Source organism: Ambystoma mexicanum, chromosome 6p (assembly GCF_040938575.1).
Source record: "Ambystoma mexicanum isolate Mex_15411 chromosome 6p, UKY_AmexF1_1, whole genome shotgun sequence".
NCBI classification, from domain to species: domain Eukaryota; kingdom Metazoa; phylum Chordata; class Amphibia; order Caudata; family Ambystomatidae; genus Ambystoma; species Ambystoma mexicanum.
In genome coordinates this window covers 480804848-480827207 of record NC_090935.1, presented here as the reverse complement: position 1 = coordinate 480827207, position 22360 = coordinate 480804848, and the positions used below count along the sequence as shown (strand labels likewise).

General features: G+C 49.3%; 1 protein-coding gene across 2 annotated transcripts in view; it reads right to left on the bottom strand.

The window, feature by feature from the left end:
- MTREX (Mtr4 exosome RNA helicase) overlaps window positions 1-22360 on the bottom strand; it is a 1095475-nt gene that overhangs the window by 1019591 nt on the left and 53524 nt on the right. For both annotated transcript variants that reach the window (XM_069627280.1, XM_069627281.1), the window contains exons 3-4: window positions 6543-6609; window positions 5766-5828 (exon numbers count right to left, since the gene is read on the bottom strand). In XM_069627280.1, the coding sequence (XP_069483381.1) occupies window positions 5766-5828; window positions 6543-6609 (130 nt within the window). The remainder of the gene's footprint in view (window positions 1-5765; window positions 5829-6542; window positions 6610-22360) is intronic.

The window sequence follows — 22360 nt, the reverse complement described above, 5'->3', positions numbered from 1 at the left end:
CCACCCTGCCGGACGACCTTCCGAGGTCGGGGACCTGCGCTCGGCTGTCTTTCGACGCCGTAATGCCCTCGCCGTCCGAAAGTACGGCGTCACTGCCATCGCTGAAGGCGCCCTCCGCTGCCATGGCCGCCTGCCTGGCGTGGTGGGCCAAATGTAAATGTCCAAATTCTATGATCTCAGGAGCCAGGCTGCTAAGTTCATGGTCTGAGGGCATGGATGCAGTGTCCTGCCCTTGTCTTGTGACAGCATGTTGTACGGGCAGGGGAGTTTCATTGGGGGAGATAGGGACATCTCCATCAAGTGAGCGAACCATGGCTGCCGGGCCCACATTGGGGCTACTAGTATCATGGTAACCTGCTCTTGGTGCATCTTGTTCACCACTTTGTTGAGGAGGGGAGTCGGGGGAAAGGCGTAAACAAATTTCCCTGACCATTGAATCAACAGACCGTTCCCCCTTGGACTGGTTTTGTGGGTACCTGGAGGCGTAACTTTGGCATTGTGAGTTCTCCAGGGTTGCGAACAGGTCTATTCCGGGAAACCCCATTGCGTGAAGACGTCTAAGACGATGTTTTCGTGTAATTGCCATTCGTACTCTTTGGGTAGGGGGAAGTCTCTGCCGAGTTTGTCTGCTAGCAGATTGAGTTCCCCTGGTACATGTTGTGATAGTAGGAACATGTTGTGTTTGAGAGCCCACTTCCATATATTCTGGGACAGCTTGGACAGTCCTGGAGAGCGAGTGCCCCCTTGCTTGTTGAGATAGTGCATGGCTGTGGTGCTGTCTGTGAGGACCATCACTGTCTTTCCTTGTAAGTGTTCCTGAAAGGCTTTCAGTGCTTTGAACACTGCTAATAGTTCCAGCAGGTTTATATGCTTGGATGCTAAGCTCGGAGTCCACACTCCGTGAGCAGTCTGATGGGATAGGTGAGCCCCCCATCCTGTAAGGGATGCGTCTGTGGTTAGAGTGGCTTCCACTGCGGGTGTGGCAAAAGTTTTCCCTAATAACAGGTTTTCCTTTGTCCACCACCGTAGCGAGAGAACCAAGGCCTGCGAGACTACCACCAGATCGTCCCATTGTCCGCTGGCCTGACACCACTGGCTGTAGAGCCACTCTTGCATTGGGCGCATGCGTAGGCGCGCGTGAGGTACCAAATAAATACATGACGCCATCATCCCTAGCAAGCGCATTGCTTTGCGTACCGTCACCTCTCGACCTGCCACATATTGGGGGATCTCAAACAGCATGTTTTGGACCCTCTCGTTGGAGGGGAAGACGAGGCCGTCCTTTGTTCGAATTAGAGCCCCTAGGAATTGTTTGATTTGGCTGGGGTCTAAGCTGGACTTCTTTTCGTTGATGGAGAAGCCCAGTTGGGACAAAAGGTCTACGGTCCTTTGGGTATTGGAGAAGCATGTTTCGTAAGAATCCCCTGTTATGAGCCAGTCGTCGAGGTACGGGTAAACCGGGATGGATAATCTGCGCAGGTGGGCCGCTGCCACTGCCAGTACTTTCGTAAATACCCTTGGTGCAGATGCTATCCCGAAGGGTAGTACTCTGAACTGATAGTGTTTGTTCTCTATCTTGAACCTGAGGTATTTTCTGTGCGCTGGCAGCATTAAAATATGAAAGTATGCATCTTTCATGTCTAGTGTTGTCATGTAATCCCCCTGTGATAACAGTGGGATTACTTCCTGCAAGGTCACCATAGGAAACTTTTGGGGTTTGACAAAGTTGTTCGCTGGGCGCAGATCTAATACAGGGCGCATGGTTAAGTCCTTTTTGGGTACAAGGAAGTACACCGAGATAGGGGGACAGCCTCTATAGCTTCTTTTTTCAGTAGCTCTTCTACTTCTTGAAGAATAGTGAGGTGTTCCGGTGTCATGCGTCAGTTCCGTGGGGGTCTGTATTTCGGGGAACCGTTGAATTCGATGCAGTATCCGTGGTCTATGGTGGATAATACCCAGCGGTCTGACGTTATTCCCTCCCATGCTCAAAGGAACGATGTTAGCCGGCCCCCGACCGGTGATGCATGGGAGGGGACCCGAATCTTTGGGTCATTTGTTGGTATTGGGCGTGGGGCCTTTTGGACTGGAGCCGCGCCCTCTTCCTTTGCCACGACGTTGGCCTCTTTGACTGAACTGGGTGCTTTGGTTAGAGGGCCAGTTGGTAGCAGAGTAAAATTGTTGTTGGCTTTGCTGCTGGCGTTGGCCACGAAAGGAGCATCTATTGCCATAGCTGCGTCTGTTAGGTGGCCTAGAAATTTGGTCCAGAGTCTTGATGGTATCAAACTCCTTCTTCGCATGTTCTAGGGCCTCATCAACTGCTTTCCCAAACAGATGTGTTTGCTCTATGGGCTTATTTATTAGGGAAGCCTGGGTTTCTGGCTTAAATCCCGAATTGCGCAGCCAGACATGGCGTTTGAGAAGTATTCCCTGAACCAGGGAGCGGCCTGCTGTCTCTGCGGCGTCTACGGAGTTTTTTACGATGCCCTGGTTTACAAGAGTTCCCTCTGATATAGTAGCCAACAGGCATGAACGCAGGGGTTCTGGTGCGTCCTCTGCTTCGCTGCGCAGCTTGCTCCACTGTGCATCTGCTTAGCTAGCTAGTAGGGAATTGTTATTCGTGATCCTGGTTGAGAAGGCGGCGGATGTCGTGATTCTCTTCCCAAGTGCATAGAGCTTCTTGCCCTCTTTGTCAGGTGGTGCCTCACTAGTAGATAGTGGCACCCCTGCTCTTTTTCTTGTGTTAGTCACTACAAGAGAGTCCGGGATAGAATGTCCCCTGATGTACAAAGGGTCAGAAGACGAAGGGCTGAAGAGCTTTTCTATACGAGGGTTGACCCCTCTGACTAAGGCCGGATTGGAAAGGGAAGGAGTTATTCTTCTCTTTAAAGAAGCCAGGAGCGGAATGGACTGGCTGACCGGGGCTTTTTCTTTAATAACCTTTTCTACAAAGTCTATGTCCGGAAGGGTCTTCCCTGTGTCTATTTCAAAATGCGCTGCTGCCTTGCGCAACAGTGCATTAAGTGAAGGCTGGTCATCTATGGGGGAGGTGTTCCCAATAGGTGAGTCCTTGGGAGGAGAAGGATGAAAGACATCAGGGTCTGAGTGCACTGATGGGGATTGCCAAGGCTGCACTGATGGGGAGTGCCAGGGCTGTGAGGCAGCTGTATCTTCTTCCAAAGCTCCTGCGCTAGTGTAAGGGTCTTCCTCAAACCTCTCCTCCTCAAGTTCTTCCTCTCCACCTAAACACTCATCTTCCTGGAGGTATTGCTCCTCTTCAGTGAGGTCATAAGCATCTGAAGAAGGGGTAAACAGCCTAGGAATCTTGACTCTAGGGTCCTCCTGGGTCCATTCTCTTGGTCTTTAGGGTGGGGGTGGGTTTTGGCTACCCAAAAACCTCTCCATCTTTTCCATACAAGAATGGAGTCTTTCCAGGGTCTCATGGGGAACCCCTGAATAGTCTAGAGGGGGGAAATCAGTGTTTTCGGCTTCAAAACGCTTCGAACACTCCCACAACGTCGACGAAAGGTTTCCGTCGCCCTCAGAAAAGCCCTCCGGTAGTTCAGAAGTGCCTTTAGATGGATGGGGCAGTTCCTGGCTACTCTTGTGCTTTTTCGGCGTTTCTATATCCTTGGGTGCGGTATTCGACGTCCGTTTAGTCGTCCGCTTACGTTTGTCCTCGGAAACAATTCTCGCCAGACTCTCGACGACGAGTTCGTCAGTCGAGGGTTCTGGAGTCGGCGTTGCCTGCGTTGCGCGTTGTTTTTCGACGGCCGCTCTATGGAGCGTTACGTCGGATGTTTTTGGGGTAGCGCCCGTATTAGATAAAAGCCCAATCGCTGGTCGTGGCTGCGTTTGCGGGTGGGGCTTCAGACCCTTGCGGTCTGAGGTCGACGCCGGAGTGCCCTGCGTCCCCTTCGGTGCTGGTGGATCCTTCGTCCTGGACGAAGAAGAGCCGTGGGTTGTGTGCTTAGGCCTATGGGGTCTGTGTGCGTCCTTGTCGCCGGGGTGTTCATCCCCATAAGCAGGGCGTGAGCCGAGCCCGTCGGGGCCGGGGACTGACGTCGAGGAGCGCGAGCGCTCCTTCTGGGGGTTAATGACTTCCGTAACGGACGTCGAGTTATCACCCTCCTCGTCACTTTCAGTAACAGCGGCGGCGGGTGAGGAAACGGACTTCGGCATCACGTAGTCCGCCCACCTCTTAACTTTCCGTTCTTTAAGAGTTCTTGGTTTCAAGATCTTACAGGCCGCGCAGCTGTCCTCTTTATGATCGAGGGGCAAGCAACGATTACAGAGCTTGTGTTTGTCCTTCCAAGTGTATTTGCCCCTACAGCGTGGGCAAAACTTAAAGGGTGTCCTCTCCATAGCTGAGGCAATAAAAACTGGTGATAACAACCCCAAGGGAAAGATAGGGGAGAAAGAAAGACATTCTCGACGAGAAGGTAAAAAGTTTGAAACCCCCACTCTCCCTACTGTATGTTGGCCGGCGAGGCCTGGCCACGTGTTCGGCAGCGCCGAAGGATCTCCTCCGTCTCTTCTCCTCCGTCAAAAACTTGCTCGGCGGGGAAACAGCTTCACAGCGAACGTCGAGGGGAGGGATCTTTAACAATAAGTATATATTAAGGACCGAGGTCCGTAGTAATTGTTTAGCAATGTCTCTCTAGGAGCTCCGCGTAAGGCGACCATAAGCTGGGCGGAAAAAAACAATCTGAGGGACCTCGACCCGTGAGGGATTGTGGGTACAACGCACGTCACTATAGGGATAGTGTTACAGACACGCCTTGTCGACGTCCCCTTTTCGACTACGAAAAACAAAATGCAATACTCTGCAGTGACCACTGGATGTCGGACCTATGCACAGCATGTGATTCTAAGCAGATTAACAAACATCAGAAATATATATATATATATATCCATCTCATATATACCTGTATCCATCCTGTTGCTATTCATCTGTATGTTGCTATCTACGTCCCCACTGTCCTGCTCACTTGCCTGGTCCCCAGTGCTTATACTGATCGCCACCATATCACACCACTACGCCCTACTCTCTACTATACACCATCATTCAACCAGAACACAGCTATACCGTTCAGCCCAGCTGTTCACATACAAACACGACTCCATGATCACCTCTTCACCCTAATAAAATGCAGCTAGCGGAGCACATTTCGGCTAGCTGTTCGCATAGGCGTCCCTCAGGCCTAACGCAGCCAGAATCCAGGCTAGGTGTCCACCCACCAGACTGAACACATCCAACCGATATCCTCTGCACCACACCCATCGCTAGGAAGCAGCTATCATCCAACAACTACACCAGCTGCACACATATCCGGTGCACCCATGCACCGTATGACACTCTCTCTACTGGCTTGAACTACAGTTCCTGAGGGCATTCAACCTACCAGCACTTTGAGATCATATCAATGATACGTAAGGCGCTATACAAATGCCAAGTAACATAACAAGTCTCCCTGCAAGCACTATGATGGCAATGGGAACAGAACAAATGCCAATTGCACAGCCTTCCGTAGATGCATGGATAGTCAGGGCAATTGCGACAAACCTTTTTCCTGCTTGATAAATCATGGAAAGGATGCAACTACAGATAAGTGGGCAGGCCGTGTAGGTGGTGTTTGGGCAGAAGAGAAAGCATAGGAGTGGTAACTAGTTCATGAATGACCAAAGTGGTGAAGTGAAACACAGAGCATGTACAAAACTCCTGAAACGTGTTAATCAATTAGCAACAAAATCCACATTCTGCATACCTTGGCAGACTTTCCTGTTCGCGGCTTTAGGGCTATCAAGTCGTCATCTGCAGGAAGGGCAACCTGAGCAAATGGAAATGGCACAATATTAAAGGTATGGGCATTTCGACAGTACAAAAGGCTGTGATCCAAAACAGTATCTTAAATAAAACAGACATTGATTCAGAACCAATGTTTGACTCAATTTGCAGTCCAATAGAGGAGGGCATTCAATTGAGAAACATCACATTTAGCACAAGACACTCAAATTCAATTCGACAAACCAAACTGCTGACAACAGAAATGCTAATGAAAACACCATGGTAATTGTGACAAATTTACAGAGCTCTGAAATATTCATGCAAAGCTGCTTATTCAATTCCTTGACCAGTGCACTGTTGGAAGTGGTTACTAAAAGCACTTTATAATCACCCCAAGTCTGACTGGTATGCCCAGATGCAAGACCCGAGACTGGAGGGCCTTGAGACCCAATCTACACCCCACCGATTATCCCAAATCAGGCCGAAACATGTACGGGGTGGCTTGTGGACTATAACCAAGCAGCGAGAGCTTGACTGCCCGGCCCAAGCATGACTTGCATTTGGTATTTGCCCTTTCTTTAATGACTTGACAGGCTGAAGAATAATTGTCTGGAGGGTTGCCCAGGGCATGCCAGAGACCAAGATTCTTTCTAAGGTTAACTCTAAACCTTCCAGCCATCATCTCTCAACTTTACCAGATTAGGTTATTGGTAATGGACACAAGCCAAAGCTACCAACAAAAGTGCACTTTGCTTACTTCATGCGTACAGCCTTCCACAGTCTCCACAGACTGCACTTTGATTCTTGGCATCAGATCAGCCAGGCTGCAGAAAAAAGAAAAAAAAACAAATAGTGTTAGAACTTTCAACCACCTCACATGCCAGTTCTTCCCACTCAACATCAAGCCATCTCGTTACATCAGTATTGCACATTTCACTGGGAAACCGCTCATCTCCCCATTATTCTGATGCGAAGCTTTACGTACGAAAGACTTAATTTCTGCTGCTTTTCTCCTATCGGCTTCTCTGGGACACCCTGTGCAGGAGAATATTCATTTCTGTGCAAGAATCCTCCGACCTTAGAGACACCTAGCTCTTTTGCTGTAGGACCCCGGTGAGTGCAACCTTTTTCTCACACTGTGTTTTTACCTGATTTGGATTTAGTGTTTTCACAGTTTTTGGAGTCCGACAAACTCAATATGCATCTACTTTATGTATGGTGACACACAGCACCTTCAGTGCAGTGTCACAAAGAAATCCTTTTAGATTTCCCATAAGGTTTAACTACCTTTTGTGTGAAGTACAGTTCAAGAATAGTAAAGTGAAATTGACTACTTACCTTTTCTCTTTGTAGGTCCAGCACTCACCATCCTATGTGGAGTGCTGGGGGTTGCCTAGGAGTCCCTTATCCTACTCTCTCATGTAACATGTGTGTGTTACCCCCCCTTCCCCCACAACTTTAAATGGCTGGTGGCAGTGGTTAAATTTTTCCTACCATTGTGCTTTTCTACCGCAGGTTGAACCCTTAGCTGCAGTACAGTACCCATGTACCCATGGTGACCATTTTGTCAAAATGGCCCTGGTCTTTTTTTCCCAATTTTTTTGTTTGTGGTCTTTCTTGGGTTTTACTCGTTGTAATGACAGGTTTAAGCCCTTTGTTTGTCCGGCCTTTGGCAGGCTTCAGAACAGGATGTGAACTTTCTTGTCCTTTGTCTCTATGAATGCAACTAGTCCTGATTGGCTGGCTATCCTTTCAGGACAGCCATCCTGCTGTTTCATTGACAGCCTAGACTGCATGAACGGAAGAAACCTTTTTAAAAGGCAAGGGTTTTGGGACTACAGGCAGAGTCGACCACTGGGAGAAACACCCGACAAACAAAACGGAACGAAGCTTGCTGCAACCTCCTGGACCTTTGAATTACCCGGTGAAGCACTGCTGCTGTGCGGAACCTTCACCTCGACAGAGAAGCTCTGTACGGAACGACCTCTCCCCTTGGGTTAGTGGGACCAACTAACCCCGAGACAGGACCACTATCCCCGACTAGCTGTAAGAACCCAATGCCAGGGGGTAAGTGTTCGTATTTGAGTGCAACATCTGCCGCAGAACCAATACGGCTAGAAGCTCCAGAACACTAAGGACCATCCCGAAGTAGGACCTACAGATCCAAAGTCCCTCACCAGATGGCAGGACCGAGCGAGCAAAGAGTCCAACCGGTATCCAATATCCGCCACAGTGCTGTTTGCGAAGTGCTGAAACCGCAAAGTGCCATTGAACTGAAAAGAGCCCGTAGCTGCTGACAACCTCCCAAGTACCACCACAGGAGACCAACATCCTCCCTCTTGTCCCCACGACCCATGAACAAGGGTCTGCACTGCTGTAGCTAGACAGAATCCAGCTAGACCACTCTTCTTCAAACCAGAGGTACTGTTAAGACAGAACTAGGTTTCATGCAGAAAGTGAATATGTCCACCCATACCAAAGGGAGAACTCTTGACTGGACTGCCAGTCACAACTGTAACCTCTCCATCATATCTATCGCCACCCAAATATGGGCTGACCAACACTTAATCTCCTTTACTCTCAATACTAAAAGACCCACTGCTCCAACACTCCCTCCCCCTTGCCATACCCATAAACTAAAAACATGAAAAATCACAGCGAACAATATCTTGCCCCATATCCTACCTAATCTTAACTCCTTACCAGACCATACTGACACAGGCCTCCTAGTGGAGGAATTCAATAATGCCAAGACAATTGCTCGACAGCATTGCTCCGCTTAAACTTAACAGTAAACCAAAAAAGCATCTTAACTCTTGGTTTACACCCCACCTAAAAAACCTAAGATTACAGAAAAGAAAACTCAAAACGGTATGGAACCTACATCCCACCTCAGAAAATAAAACCAATCTAATAAATATCTCAACACAATACAAAAAGTATATCATCATGGCCAAACAAGAAACTTATAAAAGGATTACCCAAGCTAACTCCAGTATGAAGGAGCTCTTCTCTATTCTAAAAGAATTGGAAACCCCTATTGCAGTACAGGATGACTGAGATAAAACCTGGTGCACAGACATTCAGCTAACACTAACCAACAAAGTGGCCAACCTCCAAACTAAAATGGCTCTAAAGAAAGCTTCACCATCAGCCCAAACCCAATATCCCCCGAAAAAAAACACCAATACCTAAACCCAAAGAACTCACCCAATTCAACTTCACTAAAGGTCTCTGCTCGAGGTAGAGAAAACTATTCTTGCACTTAAACCATCCAATTGCAAAGGCGACCAATGCCCAGCACAACTGATCGAGGACGCTGCTAGAGATCTAGCTCCCTTCATCACCAAACTTATCAATGCCTCCTTTACTACTGGCACAATTCCGCGTAACCTAAAGGAATCCTGGGTACTCCCACTTCTGAAAAAAACAAACACTGGACCCCAACATTCCCACAAACTATAGGCCCATCACCACGGTGCCTTTCTTACTAAAAAAATACTAGATAAGGTAGCATACACCCAAATTCAGAACTTCCTTGAGGTGAACCATCTCCTTGGTGCCCGCCAATCCAGTTTCCGACCTCAACATGGCACAGAGACTGCCCTTATCGATTTAAAGGCCCAAATAGACTCACTCAGAGACGAGGGTAAATAAGCACTCCTCCTCCTACTAGACCTCTCAGTCGCCTTTGACCTGGTGGACCACAGAGTCCTGTGCAATCACTTGGACTCTGCGGCCCACTTTTCAGGGGAGGCTATAGTCTGGATACAGTCATTCCTTAGTGACAGGACCAGGAGTGTGTTCTCCCCTTCAGCGGCAGCAGACGCGATACCCATCACTTGTGGAGTGCCCCAGGGATCTTGTGTCTCGCCAACACTTTACAATATCTTCACCAAGCCACTCTTTGACGAGACACAATCGGGGCGTCACCTACACCAATTACGCAGACGATACCCAGATTCTCCTACCACTTACCGGGGATTCTGTGGAAGATCTGGCTTTGGTGAACAGAGTCTATAGCATCGTCCAGGCATGATGGCCAACCATGGCCTATGCTTGAACGATGACAAAACGGAGCTCATCATCCTGGGCACCACAGCTCGCATCTCTAAACTCAACCCTAATTACTCAGCATTTATCATCAATGGGTACACCATCAAGGCCGCCAGAGAAGTAAAAGCTCTAGGTTTCTATCTCGATTCGACCTTATCCCTTACCAAACAGGTAAACTCTCTGGCCTCATCCACGGCTATACATGCAAATTAATTCGAGCCGGGAAACAATTCCTATCAAATGACAGTTGCCTAATCTTATCTAGAGCCCTTATCCTTTCAAAATTAGATTATTGCAATTCCCTCTACACAGGGGCATCTAAACAAACCATCAACAGAATACAAGTGCTCCAAAATAATGCTCTTAGAGCGGCCCTAAGTATTCCCAGAGCAGCACATATTTCCGAACTAAGACGCAAACACAAATGGCTCTCTACCCAAGAAAAGAAAGAAAAAAAAAAAAAAAACACGCACAACCTCAAATCTGCCTCCCTCATCCACAAATACTTATACAAAGCCCCTAGCTACCTACTAGAAACAATTCCACTAGACCAACAAGAATTATCAGCCCCAACCGCCTTCTAGTGCCCAGATTTAAACTGACCACTATTGGAGGGTCCAGCTTCCCAGTTAGGGCAGCTCAATTGTGGAACTCCCTACCGCACGCACTAAGATCTGACCAAACGTTCAACAAATTCAGAAAGAACACAATAAAATGGCTCACCGAGAATGCTCTGTAACCCTCATTCATTCTCCCCACGCACCTACCGCATGTATTGTACCGGATATAGATTTGCTATTATGCAACGTCAGATTTATGATCTTTATGACCCGTTGTCTGCATACCGTTTGTACTTTCTCTACTGCCCCAACCTTTATCCTGTGGAGCCAAGAAAATTGTTCTACCATGTTCTGTAAACTTGTAACTTCTGTTACCAAGCTGTAAGCCCTCTTGTCACATGCGCCCTGCTACCTCAGGGTCTGGCGCACACAATAAATAAAACAAACAAGGCTTGGGGAACTTACATTATTGCCTTGTTTTGCTGTGCTCTTCTCAGTTGGGAATTGCATCGGCTTACATTGTAGAGTTGATCTCACCTCTCTTCTCACAGGCTTAACAGCTTGTGACCCTACAAGTGATTTTCTACCAAATCTCTAACTTTGTGCAAGACTTTGATGTAAGAAGTGCAATAGATCCATAGACTGTGCCCCACTTGACTTTGGCTGTCCTGCCTGGCTCCCTGAAGACTCTTCTAGTCCATTGACTTTGATACGGGTTGTCCCTCATAGGTGGTAGTTTAGTGTATACTGTTACTGCTGGGTTACTGCTGGGAAAGGCTCATCTAGATTTCATTGGAAGATTTAGTTGTCCTCACATGTACTGAGAAACACTTTCCTTCCCCAACCTTTCCTTTCTGCAACCTCAGAATCTGCAAAGTACAATTAGTGCGATATATAAATGCCAGTACAGTCCTTGTGATTGAAGTCACCTCAGGGTGTAGGAATTGATTATGAAGCATATCCAAAGATTATCCACTAACTTGTTTCGATTCTGTAAAGTCATCTTAAAGTATATTTGGATTGTTACACAAATTGCTTTTTTAAAGAATGCTCATTTAAAAAATGGACGTTAAATAAATAACTATTTATAAACAGAAACCTTGAGTGTTACTTGGCTACTATTTATGGATTTCATTTCTACATCTCACATTTACCCCTCTTGAGATAGGCATGGCTGTTCAGTCACACTACCAACTTGTGTAGTACATACCCATACCAAAAGGTGGGATACCCAATACCGCAGAAAAGGTTGTGCAGTCTCACACAACGTGACTGCACCAATTCTTACACAACACCCCTTTTTGTTGCTTTGCTTAGACTCCTGTCCTGACATTTTGGCAGCAAGTAAAGGCTTATACTTTACTTCCCTTGACCTTTCACTCAGTCTTATGCGAAAACAGATCAAAACCCAAGACTATCAGGATTGTGAGAACAAGTCTTTCAATTCTTTCATTGTTACAATTGCACACACCACCTTACAGTGAAGCGCTGTCTTGTATCCTAAATTTCTGTAGTGTCATTTACAAAGTGCCTAGGATGAGCTGTTGGCATTAGGTGGCATATTAGGAGATTGAATACAACCCTACTGAGAGGGTGAGATCTCTCATCAATGAAACAATGGAGGAAGCAGAACAGAGGGGTCATCTTGGAGAAAACACAGAAATCTCTGGAGAAAACACACCCAATCACTCTCCCAAAGATCCACAAGAAACTTGTGGATCCTTCTGGATGTCCCATCATTGCAGCTACAGACAACCTGGTGGAACCACTTGCAAAGTAGTTGGACGAAATTCTCCAACCACTCATCCAGGGTACTGATACCTACATAAAGGATACCATGCACTTTTTGCAGAAAGTGAAGGAAGTCCAATTTGTCAACGGCAGAGATACCCTATTCAAAATGGACGCAACTTCCCTATACACTAACATTGTGCATGAAGCCGGCCTTGAAGCAGTCGAATGGCTACTTCTTAGATCAGATAACTGCCAAGGAGATAGACTCTTTGTACGGATGCTGTTGAAACATCCCAATGAATAATTTCTTTAAAATTTCAAGGGAGATACTTTCTGCAACTTCCAGGAACCAGTATGGGAGCCGCTATGGCCCCTACATATGCTAACACATACATGCACTCTCTCAAAACTGAGCATGTACTTACCTCACCCAGATGGACGCGCCACTTGACTGTCTTTGTTAGATACATAAATTATATATTTGGTATTTGGACAGGAGCTGAAGATTATCTAGAAGAATTCTCTAGTATGATGAATGGGATGCACCCTAGGATAATGTTTGCCACCCAAACCTGCAAAATCGGTGATTAATTTCCTAGATGTGGAAATCTACAACAAAGCGCATGCCCTAGCGACTAGGATCTTCACCAAACCTACTGACGAGAATAGTCTCCTGTTCGCTACCAGCTTTTATCAACGCAGTGCCATCGACAACGTTCCACTGTGCCAGTTCCTCATATATAGAAGAAACAGGTCGAAGGCGGAATACGAACGTCAATCAGTATCCCTCCAGAGCAAATTTCATGAAAGGGGCTACAACCCTACGCTCATTGCAAGTATAGCTGGGACAGTCGAAGCTATAGAGAAACTCTATTGACACGAAACAGCACAAGAGCGAATCCATGGTGTGCGTGACTACCCACTCTACTCAGATCAAAATAATAAAGATCATACAAAGAAATGGGCTGATGCTACAAATAGACCCTCAACTTCAGTCACAGTCAGCAACCACCCATCTTTGCTTACAGAAATAGCAAAGCATTACGAAACAGTCTAATAAGAGCAGAGGTTCCAGCTACCAAGACAACAAACACCACAAGGGTACACAACCCTGCTAGAATTGTCCACATTGTAGCAACATACTGCCAGGCAATAATATTTCACACCACCACTCAGGGAAACCAATTCAGTTAAATCACTCCAGTACCTGTGATTCATCCAACGTGGTCTATGCCTTGAAATGCCCATGTGGTTTGTACTAAACTAGATGGACTGAGCATACGTCTAATATACGAACTAAGAATATCAAGTCCGGGGGCATGGCCAGCTAGCGAGCAATCGAGACGTGAGCCCAGGGAGCTCCTACAGGCACCAAACAAATCCTGCACAATATCCTGGTTTTTCGTGTGGAAATGACTCACAAATGATCCGACCCGACTCCTGACCGCCTGGTCCCTCTACAAGCCAAGTTTGTTAAATCAACTCAGCGGCATCCCAGAGAAATCCCCTGCAGTGATACAGACCCGGAGGCATCCGCCGGCGGGAAGAGCCAAGATGGCCGGCGGCGCGCGAGGACTGAAGGGATCCCTGCCCCGCTCAATAGCACGCACTCTGGGGACGGCCGCTGTGCAGCGGAGGAAAGCAGGCACACACAAACAGATCCTGGGCTTGAGCTGGGACGAGAACACGCAACGTTCCGCATGGTGCCTGGCCGGGAGGGTTTCCCCCGACGAGCTGCGACGTGACCTGCAGCCTCGGTGCCCTCCGGGGGCGATCGGCGAGTGACGGCCCCGCTGCCCCGTGGGGGGAGCGGCCCCGGGGCTCAGCTGCCTGGAACACGGCACCGCACCGAAAAAGCTGTGGAAACGGCCGAAGACCCGAGAGAGGAATCCCCTCCCCGGAGGGGGCACTTCGAGGGGCCGTCCATATATTTGGTGGAGGGAGGGGCACGCTGCCGCCGACACCAGCACCAAGTAAGTGCTCGGGAAGCTCCGAACACTACTCCGCAGAACCGCGGCGCTGCGCTGAAGGAGAGCCGCGGACAAGTCCCTGGGCCCGTGGGGGGAACCCCCTCTCCCTCCCCACCTACTCAGCGGAGGGAAGTGTGCGCTGCCGCCGACACCAGCACAAAATAAGCCTCCGGGGGAAGCCCTTTGCAGCAGCGCGACTGCTCTACCTGCCCCCCCCCCCCCGCCATAGGACACCGAAGGGGAATTCGGGGTGAACGAGACCCTCCCGACGCGGTGACCCCCAACCCACAGCCGCGCTGGGTGGGAGGTCAGAGGACTGTGCGACAAATGGGAACGGCACCAAGCGGAGAAAACTCAATTAAAAGAAAACCTCCTGAAACTAATGAAAAACGTGCCCTGGTCCGGGGGCCCACCTTAATACATCAGGGGAAGAATCCACCGGGTGCACACCAGAGACTCTTCGGGAGGTGTGGAATCAGCTAGGCACAAGACTGATCACACAGGCTTGATTTCCCCTGGAAACGCACCAAGAAACAAACGACGCTGAAGACTCCCTCAAGACCTGCTGTTCTTGACCTGCAGTACTTGCTACTAAACGTGGGACCCCATCCTACGCCTGTGCAACTAGCTCACTAGCTCCGAGAGTCCTAACTGCAGGAAAGGGATGATTGAAACGGGAATACTGGTACTGAAAACCAGAACAAGACTAGAATCAAGGGGTGAGGGAGTGTTCCGGGGCCCGAAATAACAGTTGTTTTTGCACGTACCTCTGCAACCATAATAAGGAACACGCTTACAACAGTGAGGCACGGAAACCACGCTGCCGGTGCCATGGGCAAAGATAGACAAAAGAAAACGTCCACGCAGAGTAGCATGGATCAATACGCAGTCGCCACCACTCCGGCACCGATGGGCCAAACAACACGGCCGACATCTCCCACAGGCGAGGACAATCTTTCGCTGAGGGACGTGATGGCCGCTATTGCTAGCTCGCGCTCCTCCATGGAGATTAAAATGGACAGTATCGCGGCAGACGTCTCCTTTTTACGCCATGACCTTCAAAAACTCACCTCCCGGACAGGAGAAGCGGAACACCGCATCTCTGAAGCGGAAGACAACATCAGAGGAGTTCACCAACAACTGTCGCAAGCCATGACCCGCCTGAAAACCCTGGAGTCGAAGGAGAGGGCAGATCTCGTTGCAACAATGTGCACATTCTTGGGGTACCAGAAGGAGAAGAAGGGCACAGCATGGAGCTATTCTTAGAGCAAGCAGTGGCTTGCAGATATCTATGCACCCCATTCTTTCTCTAAATTCTTTTCGGTTGAGAGAGCCCATAGGATGCCCTCGGAGGCCAATCCCAGGAGCGGCACCCCGCACAGTGATCGCTAAACTGCTCAACTATGGGGACAGAGACGCCCTCCTCCAGATGTCGAGCTCGAACGAGACAATTACCCACAATGGATCCCGAATCACATTCTTTCCTGACTATACTCAAGAGGTTCAACGGGCACGGCAATCCTTTGAACCACTTAAGAGACAGCTAGCCCTCATGAACGTCAAATACGGGCTGCTCTTTCCAGCACAGCTTAAAATTTATCATAAGGGATCCACAGTACACTTTACCGACCCGCAGGAGGCATGGAAGTGGGCGGAAACGCACATCAAAGTGACAGGAATGCGAGACCGTCGAGACACAGAGGGAGACCCCGGCCCGGACGGGACCGCCCCTCACCCGTAAGAGTTCCTGGAAGGTTAGAACCGGAAGCCTCTGAACAGGGGGCGAACCAGAATGAAAGATGAGCAGGCAATGATCCTATATCAAAGGAGCTTCATGGATCGCAGCTATGCAACGCTGTTCTTCGAACTTGCTTCATTGCTGAATGGATTGCTCCAACACGAGAAATTCGACCAAATGGCGCAGGAAGTGGGCAGACTGTTTCTTCTCTCCGTTGTTCATGACATTAGTTAAAGTGTGACCTGACCCCCCTAAGGTTTGGAGCGACAGGTACTTCAAGTTGGTGTGGAGTATAGGGAAGGGGGGGGGGGATGAATGTTTCCATGATGTTTTGTTTGTTTGCGCATGCCATAGTCCCGAACTATCACCCAATCACAACTCTGTGCATATTACACCCTGCAGCACCATGTATCGGGATCCTACTCCCGCAAGACATACCAATGGGAGGCAGCTCTCCCGACTAAGACATCCTTCAAGCCCTCCAACACGAGTTTTAGATGGCACAAACAAACCCACTCACCACCGGCTGACCGCCCCAGATCCCTCAGGCTGCTCACCTGGAATGTTAATGGAATGGGCTCTGGAATTAAGAGACGCCCGATTAGACAATTCTTGAATAGACACTCTCCCGATGTGGCCCTGTTATCCGAGACACACCTAGCGGGAACACACTGTACCCTTTTCCAGAGAACCAACTACCGGGCCGCATTCCACGCGGGGTACACAATGGGATCCAGGGGCACCCTTATCCTTATACATAAAAGGCTCCCATTCTCCCCACAGGTCGTAGAACACGACCCTCGAGGGTGCTATGTATTCATCCTGGGTTCGCTCTTGGGGGAGACATTGGCCATTGTGTCGATATATTCCCCGCCTGGATTGGGCCAGGACTTACTGGATGACCTAACCACTCTTATGGTTAAACACCAGCCAGATCGGTGGATACTGGGGGGAGATTTCAATGATATGTGCAATACCATAGATCGTACCCACCTTAGAGGGCGCAACCCAGATGACCCCCACGAGGCTATCTAACTTTGTGTCCGCCCTGGGCCTTCGCGATGTATGGCAGGAACTACACCCCCGAGACAAAGGTTACTCATTCCACTCGGGTGCCCAAAGCTCCCTCTCTAGACTCGATTACCTCTTCCTCCCGAACATAGACCTACACAGGGCGATATCCGCAGAGTTCCTCCCCCGTGGAATCTCGGACCACCCCCCCCCCCCCAATAGAAATGCGAATGCATGGCACAACCCCTCCTAGAACATGAAGACTAAACAACTACCTCATTGGGTTCCCAGAACTGGTCGACCGCCTCATGGAAGTTTCAGATTAATATTTTGATATAAATGAACCGGCAGTGGACAACCCAGTAACGGTGTGGGAAGCTTACAAAGCAGTGCTGCGTGGAGAAATAATCTCCTGGGTAGCGAATAAAAAGAGACTCCAAAAAATAAGAGGCAGAAGGGGAAATGATCCAGTCCGAGAACATGCACGCTCTTGACCCTACCCCGCAGACCTAAAGGTCCCTTAAACTAGCCACAGAGAGCCTCAGAAATACCATGCTGGATAACGCCAAGCAAGCCCACTGGGACTCCAGAGCGAGGATATACGAATTGGGGGACAAAGCAGGCAAAATGCTAGCCTGGCTTGAAAGAAGAGATGAGGGGAGACGCTACGTCTGGGAAATCGTTACTCCAAGTAATGAGAGGTACCAGACGGATGCCGAAATTGCGAAGGCCTTCGCCCAATTCTATGAAGAACTATCTCGAGCTCCGACATCACCACTCGACCCGACTCTGCTAGACTATGTAGTGCTCCCATCATTGACAGCACAACAGCGAGCGGTATTAGACTCCGATCTCTCCGAGTCTGAAATAGCCGAAGCCCTAGCGCAACGGGGAAAACACCAGGCCCTAATGGATTCCCGGCCGAAAAGCTTGGAGGGAACAAAATAGCAACCCCCACCCACCCTCTACAAAATGCTCCTCGGCGCTCGTGACCAAGGCACCCGCCCACCAGACCTATGTAAAGCCACTATTGGCCATTCCCAAACCTGATAAACCCCCGGAAATGTGCGCCTCTTACAGGCCTCTCTCACTAATTAATAGTGAAGCCAAGGTCCTAGCCAAACTCCTAGCCAATCGACTGCAGGCAGTGGCCCACACCTTGATCCACCCGGATCAATGTGGCTTTATGCCACACAAATCAACCCAAATGAATCTGCCTCAACTCCACTTGGCGCTAGAACGGGCCCCAGTCATCGACACCCCTCTCACCTTATTGGCAATAGATTTCAAAAAGGCCTTCGACTCGGTCAGGTGGGACAGCCTCTGGGAAATCATGTGACGTATGGGGTTTGGCAACGGCTTCCTGGGATGGGTAAAATTACTTTACACAAACAAATGTTCAAGCGGAGGTCAGGGTGAATGGCTGGTCCTCTCGGTCCTTCCCTCTGGGGAAGGGCACGAGATAGGGTTGCCCCCTCTCTCCCCTTCTCCCTGGCAATTGAGCCTCTCGCCCTGTGGCTCCACCAAAAAGCAGCCTGGACAGGATTTAGATGGCCTGAAGGGCATGAGGACCGAATTTCCTTGTACGCAGATGACCTGATATCTGGGGGACCCAGCCCGGAGTCCTGCCCTATAGTGACACAAATGCTTATCCGTTTCAGTGAATTTAGTGGGCTTAAAATTAATTGGGGGAAATCAGTTCTCTTCCCGGTGAAAGGTGCGCAGGTCGACCCCCAGGAATGCCCGTACCGATTGGAACCGCAGGGCTTACGATATTTGGGTTTCTGGGTGACAACGGACCTCACTGCTTATGCAACACAACATTCAACCGGTCCTTGAACGTTTTGTCAGCGACGTCCACTACTGGAAGCTTCTCCCCCTCAGACCCGTGCCCTTTAAGATGACTCTCCCAAGGTTTCTCTACGTCTGACAGAATGCCCTACTAAAGATCCCAGACTCCGATCGGATCGAAACCCTCGTTCGGGAACTCATATGGTGTGGAGGCCAACCAAGGATAGCGCTAACCACGCTCCAAAGATCGATCTGGGAGGGCGGGATTGGGGTTCCCCGCCTCCAAACCTATTATTGGGCTTTGCAACTTGCAGTGGTCAATGACCTGCTCCACGGAGACGGGGGAACTTCCCCCGCCCCCACATCGGGACTGAGGTCGCCACTATGCATGGCACCGATCCACAGCCCCCCCCCACCAATGACCACGACTCACATTATTGCTGTTTGGAAGCAAGCGCACAGATTCGTAGGATGGGAGAATTAAATGACCACGGCACAAACAACCCCTGTGGGGAAATAGCAATCTGTCCGAGATAAGGAGGCTTGACCCGTGGCCCTGATGGGTAAGGGCCGGGATTCTGAGAGTTGAAGACATTCGTGATGAGGGAGAACTGGCCTCGTTTGAAGTTCTCCAGCAGAAATTCCTACTCCCGGGTACCGAGCAATACCACTATGTACAACTGGCCCATGCCCTGAGAAACCATATACCTGTAAACGCCAGTATCCCAGACTACACACCAATAGAGCGCAACATGCTACCAGCCTTCATCCCCACCAAATGCACCTCCATTCTATAAAATGCTATCACATCCTTTGCCACACCTGAACTGACGGGATTAAAGGCCAGATGGGAGGTGGCCGTAGGGGAGATAGACCCAGAGGACTGGATCCAAGCACTAATGCATCCAAGGGAGGTGGCCATCTCCTCCAGGCTTCAGCTGATCCAATTAAAAATCTTAAATAGAGTCTATTACCCCAGAACGATATTATATAGGTGGAAGAGAGCCTCGAACCCGAACAGTCTCCGATGCGGAGAGGAAGAGGGGACCTTTTCTCACATTCTATGGGCATGCCCCCGAATCCACACTTTCTGGAACGAATGCTGCAATGAACTTAATAAGATCCTTACGTGCCACGTACCACTGGACCCAAAGATTCTCATCCTGGGTGTTCCGGATGAGATTTCTCTTAATAAATGGGAAAGGTTGCTCCTGAACACAGCATTCGGGACTGATAAAGTGTAACATGGCGCAGAAATGGGGAGCCCCGGAGCCCCCACCAATGGAGCAATGGACATATACACAGAATATACACCGCCAGACAGGATATGGGGGAGGTGGGAAGAGGAAGGACCCTAGATCCCGCTAGACGCAGCGGGGGTGATGAGGTTTAATCACACCAAAGACTTGGGGAAATGTTATGGGTGATTGATAACGAACCTGGTAATGAATGACCTTGGATGAGACAGGCTAGTCCCTACACGTTGTTTTGATGTGATGTAAAACAATAAAAAATGTTTTATCCAAAAATAAAAAAGGATGTCAAGTCACCTGTTGCCATGCACTTTGTAGAAGCGAGACAAGCCATTGCCCAACTCAAATGCATCATCTTAGAACAAATCAAAGTGGGGGAAAAAGGGGCGATATCCACAAAAGACTATTGCAAAGTGAGATCTTATGGATTGACCTACTTGATTGTCTGAGCCCTAGGGGCATGGATTGTGACTTTGATCTCAAGTGCCTTGTCTGAGAACTGCAGTAAAACTTTGATCTGGAGTGTTCGATCCATGAACTGTATTGAGCCATTACACTGTGAATGCGCATTCCTGTTTAGTACCTCTTTTGACATGTATCGGCGCCAATAGTGGTCCGTTCACCACCAGTCTGAGGGTTGGGCTTCTGTAATTGGCTCTAATCCTGTCCATGAATTTAGGGCCAAAGCCCATCCTCAGCATAGCCGCGAAAAGGAATCGCCACTCCACCCGATCAAACACTTTCTCTGCGTCTATTGCCTTCGGTGCTGCCTCCTTTGTGAGCCTTCTCCACGAGGTGGGCCAGCATCCCAACGTTGTCACTGGTTTGTCGGCTTCTAACAAATCCAGATTGGTCCGGGTGGACCAGCTTCGGTATGAGATGGTCTATCCTCTTAGCTAGAATCTTAGCATGGATTTTCGAACCGACATTAATTAAGGCTATGGGACGATAGGAAGCGCACGCCCTTTTTGTGAATAAGGACAACTTTCGCGCAATTGCACTGTCCCAACCTATTTGATTGAATAGATGGTTAGTATGGGGGTAAGAACTTCCCTATGGCGCTTATAAAATTCTGCCACGTAACTATCCGGGCAAGAGTGGGCAGCTCTCTTATCACCTCCCTTACCTCGTCCTCCGAGATATCCCTTTCCACTGCTTCACTCTTTTTCTTATGGAGGGTAAATGCACCTTATCCAGGTACTTTAGTTGCTTCACCTGCACCGGGGCTTCAGACGAATACAGGGCAGAATAGAAACGAGAGAATTCCCTCAGGATGTCTTCAGTATTGGTGGTAGTGGTCCATTCTGCCACCCGGATCTTGGTCATCATCTTCCCTGCCTGCTCCTTTTGAAGCATTCGAGAGCAGTCGGTTGGCCTTATTGGCTTTGATAGAATATTTCTGTCGGAGATACAGCAGGCTCTGCTCCGCTGCCCGAGTATGGATCAAGTCTAGTTGGCCCTGCACTACTCTATACTCCCTTTGAGTAGCCCGAGTCTGATTTGGCCCCATTTTGGCCATTATCCCCCTTAGTACTTCCTCTAGGCGCACCTCCTCCAATCTCGGCTCCCGCGTCTTGCCTTGATTGCTATAATAGAGCCCCGCAGGGTAGCCTTAAAAGCGTCCCACCTGACTTGTGGCATTGTGTCCCCTTCGGGATTCTCAAAGAAGCGTGCCATTTCTGCCTCAATTTCACGGGCCAGTACAGGATCTTTGAAAAGGGAGAACGGGTAGTGCCATTCCCAGAACCCCGCTGGTCTGGCCCCCGCCTTCAAAGATATGGACAGGGGAGTATGCTCCGACAACGTTGTAGATCCCAACAAGATGTCCAGCACCCTCCCCAGAAGGTTGACTGGTAGCCAGATATAGTCTATTCTTGAATGGCACCGATGGATGAGAGAGTAAAATGTGTGCCCCCCCCCCCCCAGCTTCTCCTCGTACCTCCCTCCACACGTCTACTAGGGCCAGATTGGTGATTCTCTCCTTCAGGGCCTGTGATGTCTCCCCTGTTGGCCCACCCCTCCCGGAGTTAGATCCCTCGCTGGGTCCCATGCATATTAAAGTTGCCAGTAAGAATGATAGGGGACTTCGCAAACTTCTCTAGCTTCTCCAAGGCCTCCTGCAGGAAGCCATCCTGTGCGGTATTAAGAGCATATAACGTTGCCACCGTAATAGGGGATTCACTGCCCTCACGAGAATCTGCTAAAAACCTCTCTTGATCATCTGCCGTTTTTCCAGCTATACGTAGGTCCAGCCCATCTCTGAGGGCCCGTAGGACTCCTGCTTTCTTTACCGATTGCACCGCCTGTAGCGCCCTGGCATAGCCCCAAAACTTGACCCTTCCCCTGTCAACCGTTCTAATATGGTCTCTTGGAGCGTAACAATGTCCGGCCTTTCTCGCCTGATGAAGCGCTCCACTTTCTTATGCTTAATCGGTGAATTTAGGCCGTTGACGTCGAGAGAA